General features: G+C 36.1%; 1 protein-coding gene across 4 annotated transcripts in view; it reads right to left on the reverse strand.

Annotated features, from left to right (window-relative positions):
• ATF7IP2 (activating transcription factor 7 interacting protein 2) overlaps positions 1-9,276 on the reverse strand; it is a 110,393-nt gene that overhangs the window by 33,007 nt on the left and 68,110 nt on the right. For all 4 annotated transcript variants that reach the window (XM_015572142.1, XM_015572143.1, XM_015572139.1 and 1 more), the window contains one exon: positions 7,460-7,614. In XM_015572142.1, the coding sequence (XP_015427628.1) occupies positions 7,460-7,614 (155 nt within the window). The remainder of the gene's footprint in view (positions 1-7,459; positions 7,615-9,276) is intronic.

The following is a 9,276-nucleotide window of genomic DNA, read 5'->3' on the forward strand; positions in this document are numbered from 1 at the left end:
CAATCTGATTCGATCTTCAACCAATCTACTTTCACTACCTTACAATATGTTCCTGATATCACATAAATCATTCTTTATTTCTGTCTGGTTCTTATTCGTGGACTCTACTTCCTTTTTCAAACTATTGTAATTTGCACTAAGTTCCTCAAGCATCTTTATAACCATTGCTTTGAACTCTATGTCTGATAGCTTACTCATCAGCATTTCACGTATTTCTTTTTCTGGAGATTCCTTCTTTTCTCTCATTTGGCGGTTGTTTCTTTGTCCACCTATTTTAGCTGTATCTTTGTACTTGCTTCTTTGTATTAGATAGGCTTGTTATGCCTCCCAGTATTTGTGTGCTGGCCTAATACAGAAAGTGTCTTGAGATGTCTAGTGGTGCAGGCTCCTTGTTCACCTGAGCTGGATGCTCTAGGAATGCCCTTTTGTGTGTGTTATTTGGGCTCTTCTGTTGTAATTGGGATTTCATTATTGATATCCTATTCATGGGAAGGATTTCTCCTTCAACTTACTGCAACTGAGGTTCAACCCCTACATCGTTGTGCCAGATGTTATATTGGTGCTGACAAAACGGAATAAGACACAACAGGTCCAAAACAAAAACACCACAAATATCAAAGGAAAAAGAAGAGAAAAACAAGCAAAGAAAAAATAAAAAGAATACTAAAAGGCACACAACCAAAGACTTAGAGGGGATATAAAGAAAAGGGGAGAAAGAAGAAGCCAAAAAGATAACTATATTGAAGTAAGGAGGAAGCTAAAAAAACTTGTGCAGGAGAAAAAAGAGGAAACAAAAGAAGTGAAATAATAATGAGATTAAAACATAGTAAAAATGGGTATATTAAGATACAGATAGGAAAAGTAAAATAGAAAAGAAATGAAAAAAAGAGGAAACAACAAAATAAGAATAAGAATAAACAAAAGAGCAGGCTGAAGTAGAATAGAATCCAAGGAAATTAGAGATATGCAATAAAAAAAAGGAAGAAAAAGGGTCATAAAACAAGCAAGCAACAAAAAATCCAATCACACCCACCTCTCCCCCAGAATTCAATCACACACACTCCTAGTCATTGCACACCCCCGCCTTCAAGATAGCAAGATTTCCAAGCTAGAGCCACATCTGCCTGGGGAGTGCGTGTGGTGGTAGCAGGGGTTCTTTCTGCAAGTGAGCCTTTTTGCCTGTCTCAGAGACACCTGTGAGATCTGTTACACACACATACACACACACACACACACACACACGTCCAAACCCTTCCCTATCCTCTTACTTATTCATATTCTCTCCCTTACTCCAAAGTCAAGCCAGCCACCATGCTGAATCTCCACATTGTCTCAACAAAAAAAGAAAAAAACAAAGAATAATAATAAGAATGGCCTGTCTTCTCATTATCTTAGTATTTTTTGTGAGATTTAAAATAATGTAAAATAAATGCTTGAAAACTCAATGAGGTGTAGTAAGTTGAGCTGAAGTACTCTAAGGTTAGTAAGAATTGTGTACAAAATGGTGAAAGTAGTAATTCGTATCAGATTCTAATATTAGAATCAAGAATCCATTTCATGATCTTTAGGATAACTGCTCAAGAAACAATTAAAGATGTATAATTAACAAGGTAATGGGGAAAAGATTTTTAAAAATCCATAGAATTCTAAAATAGAGAAAGACACACATAGGGAGAAAGGGCCATAAAATAGATGGGACAAAAAGAAAACAAAGAGTAGACTGTAGTTATAAACTTACATATATCAGTAAGATTATGTAAAACATAAACAATGTAAATTCCCTAATAATTACTTTCAAATTGAATTAAAAATACCCAGGAGGTGTGATTCAGTAGTTGAGCACTGACTTGAGAACCAAGAAGTCACGAACCTAATATGTCCAGGAACCAGGACTGATATCACAAACTCCTTCATTTTTAACATATTAATTGTTCCTGCACCCACCTAAGTTTGTGTCTATCATTTTATTTTTTATCCAATCCCAAGGGTTTCCCTGCTTTGCTTTCTCCTGCCTCTCTAATCTATCACCAATTGATTTCATGTAACCTACCTATGTCCCTTCCTTTGCAGTCTATAAATATAGATGAGAAGACACCATTCTATGGAGCATTATCCCAATCCGTTGAGATATTGCTTCCTGGCAATTATCAACCATTTGGCTCAAACTCATAAATAAAAATTCTTAAATAAAAAAAGGTCACTTGATTGATTCCTGGTCAGGGCACATGCCTGAGTTGCAGGCTAGATTCCCAATAGGGAGTCTATGCAGGGGACAGCCAATTGATGTTTCTCTATCAATGTTTCTATCTATCCCTTCTTCTCTAATATCAATAAAAACGGGTTTTTTTAAAGAACATGTTCAGTTTAATAAATAAAACTAGTACCCACATAGCCATCGCTCAGGTAAATACATTTGAAATTACCAGCACTTCAGAAATCTGTATGCTTGTATCAAAACCTCCTCCAAAAAAAGCATTTCTGATATTGATTTTCTTGTTTTATTCCCTGGATCCCTAAGTAATATGTGTATTTCCCTGGCTATTTTTGAATTTCATTGGAATAAAATCATATTATTCTTTCATGTCTGCTTTTCAATTATGTTTTGTGGGAGAAACTTATAGTGTTGCATGTGACTGCAGTTCTTTCATTTTTATAATATACAGAATCCCACTACATAACTTACTGCAATTTATTTTTCTTTTAGAATGTGATGGACATTTTTTCCTTCCAGCTTTTAACTATTATTGAAAATGCTGCTAATAAACATTACTGTGTGTGTGTGTGTGTGTGTGTGTGTGTATCCTATTGCATATGTGTACATGTCCCTAACTAGGGTACATATCAAGTGATGAAACTGCTAGAATCCTATATAATAAAAACCTAATATGCTAAGTGTCCAGTCATCCAATCAAAGCGTAACATGCTAATGATATGCTAAGGTTGCTCAACAGCTCACTATGACGAGCACTGATCACCAGGGGACAGTCGACCAGTCGGCCAATCTCTATGGCGTATACTGACCACCAGATGGTAGACACTTCGACTGGTAGGTTAGCTTGCTGCTGGAGTCTGGCCAATCAGGACTGAGTGAGACACACCTGAAACACTCCCATGGTCCCACATCCCTCCCAGGCCCCAATTGTGCACCAGTGGGATCCCTTGGCCTGGCCTGTGCCTTCTCATAATCCGGGATCCCTCAGAGGATGCCAGAGATCTGGTTTTGGCCTGATCCCATAGGCCAGGCAGAGGGACCCCGCAGGTGCACGAATTTGTGCACCGGGCCTCTAGTTTTCAGTATTTCTAGATAATGCTGCCCCCTTAAAAATACTATACCAATTTACTCACCCAACAACAAAATCCTACATAATAAAAGCCTAATATACTAAGTGTCTGGTTGTCCATTCAACCAATCAAAGCATAATATGCTAATAGTATGCTAAGGCTGCTCAACCACTCGCTATGACATGCACTGACCACCATGGGGGAATCGCTCCAACCAGTAGGTTAGCTTGCTGCTGGGGTATACCTGATTGGGACTGAGTGAGACAGATGGGCTGGACACACCCTGCAGCCCTCCCGTGGTCCCTCCTCAGCTGGCCAACCTCCCGCGTCCCTCCCCGGCCCCAATCGTGCACTGGTGGGTCCCTTGGCCTGGCCTGCACCCTCTCACAAACTGGGAACCCTCGGGGAATGTCAGAGAGCTGGTTTTGGCCCGATCCCGCAGGCCAGGATGAGGGACCCCACTGGTGCATGAATTCGTATACCAGGCCTCTAGTATTAAATAAAACCAAAATCTCACCTATATCTGGTATTGTTAGATTTTAAAGTGTTTTACCTTTCCTCACATGGTATCAAAATATGTTTTCAATTTCTATTTCCCCAAATTACCAATGAAGAGAGCATCTTTCATATGTTTACTGTCCATCTGGAATTCCTCTTTGTGAAGTAGATGTATAAGACTTTTGTCCATTTTTCCTTGTGTATTATCTGGTTTTACTCATTGATACGTTGAAGTTTTATATATATATATATATCTCCTGAGTACTAATCCTATACAGGTTACATGTGCTATGATTAGCATCTTTACTTGATGGCTTGTCTTCTCATTATCTTTATTGTGCCTTGTGAATAAAAGAAGTTTCTAATTTTAAAATGGTAAAATTGATAATTTACTTTTATGCGCCAAGGGTACTTGTGTCTTAAGAAATCTTATTTGAAGTTCATGAAGACATTCCTTCATATTTCACCCAACATGAATAGCAAATTAACAACACCATTTACTCAAAGACAATCATTTCCCAAATGATCTGCCAAATAATTGCCATCACATACATACATGTATATGATAGGTTTCTGGACTCTCCTGCACTACTCTACTTGGCAATATCACATTATCCTATACTTACCAATATAACAATATCCTAATTACAGCAGTTTTGTAATGTTCTGACATCTGATGGTAATTCCTTCCATTTTGTTCTCTACTTAAAGAATATCTTGGCCTCTTAACCTATTGCATTTACATATACATTTTAGAATCAAATCAGCTTGTCAAGTTCCACAAAATTACATGCTGAAAAACTGATCGAAATGGTACTCTACAAATTAAACAGAAGTAAAACATTTTATAATACTACGTTGTCCAAACCATAAAAACACTTTCTCCATTTTTTTCTTTAATATCTAAGTTTTGTCAATTTCTTCAGTCACTACATGTCTTATTTCTAAGTACCTTATTTAGTTGGTGCTATTGGAATTCTTAAAAATTTCATTTACTAATTGTTTATATCTGATATATAGTAACACAAATGATTACTTATACATCTGAGTATGGCAATCTTGCTAAAATCTTATTAATCCTAATAATTTAACTGTAAATGCCTTTGGATTTCCTACATACATACACTGAATCATTACAAAATAGTAATATGTATGGTTCCTTCTTTTTGAATCCTTTTTAATTTAAAAATTTTTTTCCCATTGTTGCATTAGGCAAGATTTCTGGTATAATGTTAGAAGTGGTGACAGCAAGCATTGCTTTATTTTGTATCCCAAAGAAATATTCCCAATATTTCACCATCAGATTTGTCTTAGGGTTTTTGTAGATGCTCTTTTTCCTATATTTATTGTAAACTGATTATTCTTCTCTTGGCAAATTACATTAATGTTTTGTTTTTGAACCAGTATTCCTGGGACAAACTCAACTTCTATGGATTGCTGATCTTGGTTTACTAGTATCTTGTTTAGAATATCTGCATTTATTTCATGGATAAAAGTGGACTATAATTTTCCATTTCTGTAAAATTATCACAGTAATACTAGATTTTTTTTTTAATACTAGATTTTAGTATCTAGTCTCATAAAATGAACTGAAGAATATTCCGTCTTTTTTATTCTTTGGAATACAGTAAGTCCTCTTAAAATCATCAATAGGTTTTGTGACTTTAAGCAAAAAAACTATAACAAAACCAATTTTACAATAGGCTAACTGATATAAACAAGATTTTTACAGCATCTTGTTAACATGATAAGGAAATGGTTAAATGAAATGCTGTTATTTAAGGATATGCTGTAGTTTAAAATTGATGGTGTGTCTTCCTTAAGTCCTAGGAATGAAGAGGTAATATACAAATTAACCCTCACACGCTCACAAGATGGCTGCCTACGACCAGGCTGGCAGGGGGGTTAGTGAGGGACCACCAAACAACTGAATAAGCAGGCTGTGTGGGGCAACCAGGCTGGTGGGTTAGTGAGGGACAATGAAACAACTAAACAGCAGGCTACGTGGGGCGACCAGGTTGACATGATGGTTAGTTTAGAATGACCAAACAACTGAACAGCAGGCTGCATGGGCAACCAGGCCAGCAGGGGGGTCGTGAGTGGTGACCAGGCTGGCGGGGGGAGGCGGGGGTTGGGGATGACCAGGCCAGCAGGGAAACAGTTGGGGGTGACAAGGCAGGCAGGGAGGCAGGTAGGAGCAACCAGTCAGGCAGATAGGTGAGCGATTAGGAGCCAGCAGTCCAGGATTGTGAGAGGGATGTCCGACTGCCGGTTTAGGATCGGGCCTAAACCAGCATTTGGACATCTCCCAAAGGGTCCTGGATTGGAGAGGGTGCAGGCTGGTCTGAGGGGTGCCCCCGCCCATGGATGAATTTCATGCACTGGGCCTCTAGTGTGTTATAAAACTCAACCCTGAACTCATCCATCAGGGTCAAGTTACACATTTATGTCACCTATTCTCACACTTTCCAAGAGCTCAGAGTGCTGCCTAAACCAGTTTCATAAACTGTAGGTTCTTTACTCATTATTGTAGAGCTAGGTGTATTTTTCATATGATAGATATAATCTATTGATAAATTTGACATATTAGTCAATAAATGCTATTTTTTAATGGTGTCTTGTCTTCATTTTTTCACTTATCAGCATTTTTCTTTTTTGTCACTTTTTGAGGTTTAACACGTGTCAACAAATGGAAACCACACCGACTCGCTGAAATGTGACTCCTGCCTTCACTAACAAATAAGTGCCTTTTTCACAGCAGCTTCCTGGCTTTAAACTAAAATGTGGGCCTCAACATCATGGGGAATATTAGTTTTCCCCTCCAAAGAGTCAAATCTGCATGTTTATTGCCAAACATCAAGAATTTACTTCTAATAGTATAAATCAGTACTGTATGAATAGTTATTTGGAGCAAAAAGGTTGTGTTCTTCAAACAAAGGCCATCATTTAATTTGGTTATATAGCTTCATCTTTTTAAAAGCTGAGGTATAATTTAACATATAAAAACAAAACCTTAGGACATTTTAAGGAATAAATGTCAAGTATAAACAAGTAATATTATAAAGATCCAAACAGTTAAGAATCACTAGTGAAGAGAAAATAATTCATTAAAATGCACACCTACCCGTTTAAAAATCCAGGCCAGAATCACTAATCATGTTTCTTTGTTAAACTAAAGTACTTCTCTCTGAGCCCAAATCTTTTAGACTAGATTGAAGATAAGGTGTCTCATCCACTCTGTGACTCAATTATGCAAGTAATTTCACCTATTCACTCTAATTTGAAGTTATAATACTTTCAACATGTTCAATTTTAGGCACTTTTCCCTAGTCTTACTCCTCTGTTTAATTCTTTTTAAACCACTGTTTCATAAGGCCTTGTCTTTTTCAAGTATAACATTGGAAACTACTTAAGTGCTCCAGTTGATCATCCATTCACCATAGGAAACATAGAAAGCATCACAATAAAACCTGACACCTAGCCAATTGAAAGTTTTACTTAGCACTGTTAAAACAACAATAAAAGCTTTGAAGAACCAATTCAATTCCTTCATAATAAAAAATTTTTTTATATAAAATATGAAGCTTTAAGCTATTTTATGCTTAACTGACAAAAGGGTACGTGTTTACAAACATATACTTAGATAAGTAAGATTATGCATTTATGTGGAAATGCCTACCTTTCAGAAACAGCCTCATCATGATCCTGTGACAAATCGATCTTTTCAGTTGCTTTTTCTGAAGGGTTGGAAGGCCCAGAGTTCACAGGAGCCTTTCTTTCATCTAGACTATTAACTGGGTTCTTATCCAACTTCAGAGCCTCTGAATTTACAACCTGTTAATTGGGAAAGGTAAAGGCAGATGAGGGGAGGGTTAGGAATTGTCTTCTTCCACATAAAACTGATGACAGGTAAAATTTAACTTAGAAACTGTTCTCAAAATAACCTCGCATACAGATGGCAAAACATATATTAAATTATATGTATTTCAATAACTAATGATAATGACTGCTGTTTTTGTAAAAATGAATTTTAAAAAATACTTCAAAGAAATAAAAGTAATGATAGTACAACTTAACTTCCCAGCTTAAATGTTGTCCCCTGCTGGCCTGATCGCCCTATCTGCTCTCCCCTCCTGGCATAAACCCCCTCACTTCCCATGTGCATTAGGACCAATTAGCATATCACTTCTTTATATATATAGATTACACCCAACATATTTTCAAATATACATGGAATATTCACCAAGGAAAGGTATATCTTGGCCTAAAAAATGTGTCAATTAACTGCCAAGATTAAAATTTTACAAAGTATGTTCTCTAACATAAATGAAATTAGGTATCAGTAAAAATAATAGACCTAGAAAAGTACCAAATATATGGAAATTAAACACACACACTTCTATATAAGCCATGAGTCAAAGAACAATACCATAAGGAAAATTAGAAATTATTCTGAACTGATGGAAAACAAAAATACAATATACCAAATATGATATTATAATCTCTGCACTGAGAAGATGCTTAGAAGGTGTTAAGAAAAAGCAGTGCTTAGAAGGAAATATATAGCTTTAAATATTTTCCAGTATAAAAGAAGGTTAAACATTAATGTTGTTTTCTCTTAAGAAGTTGGAAAAAGAAGAGCAAATTATATCACAAAGAGGAAAAAAATAATTTAAAAAAAAAAGAAAAGATATAAGTGATAGAGAATTGATAAGTTTTTAATTCTAGCAAGACTGATTAAGGTAAAAACATGGTTTACCAGTATCAGAAATGAAGTAAGTGTATATCATTACAGCCCTAACTCGTTTGGCTCAGTGGATAGAGCGTCAGCCTGCGGACTGAAGGGTCCCAGGTTCGATTCCAGTCAAGAGCATGTACCTGGATTGCAGGCACAACCCCAGTAGGGGGTATGCAAGAGGCAGCTGATCGATGTTTCTCTCATTGACGTTTCAAACTCTCTATCCCTCTCCCTTCCTCTCTGTAAAAAATTAATAAAATATATTTTTTTAAAAAGAGTGTATTACAGCTCTACAAATATTAAGGATAAGGGAATTTAATTTTATCAATAATTTTGTTAACAAATTCAACAAATTTTAAGTCTTAGTTAAACTATAGATACGTTGAATAAAACTTGATATCATACTGAATAACGATATTATTTATTGATAAAATTGAATTCCTTACAATTTACCTTACAATATCCATAAAATTAAATCATGACAATGACTGACAAACACTAATGTGAACAATGGCCTTGCATTTCCTTGGAAAGTCTGGGTTAAGTCAGGTTTGTATGTTGTTGTTTTTAATTTTAGGCACGATTCCAGGTTCTCATCAATAAGACGACTTCTCAATTTACTCTTGATAAGGTTCATGCTTGAAAATGATTGTGCGCGTAAATATGTAGACCCAAATAAGGAAAGAACAGAAAACGCTAGTTTTTTCAGTTGATTATATGAGCCAGGAATACTATTCCAGGTGTTAAAAATAACAATA

The sequence above is a fragment of the Myotis davidii genome, unplaced genomic scaffold, assembly GCF_000327345.1.
Source record: "Myotis davidii unplaced genomic scaffold, ASM32734v1 scaffold209, whole genome shotgun sequence".
NCBI lineage: Eukaryota > Metazoa > Chordata > Mammalia > Chiroptera > Vespertilionidae > Myotis > Myotis davidii.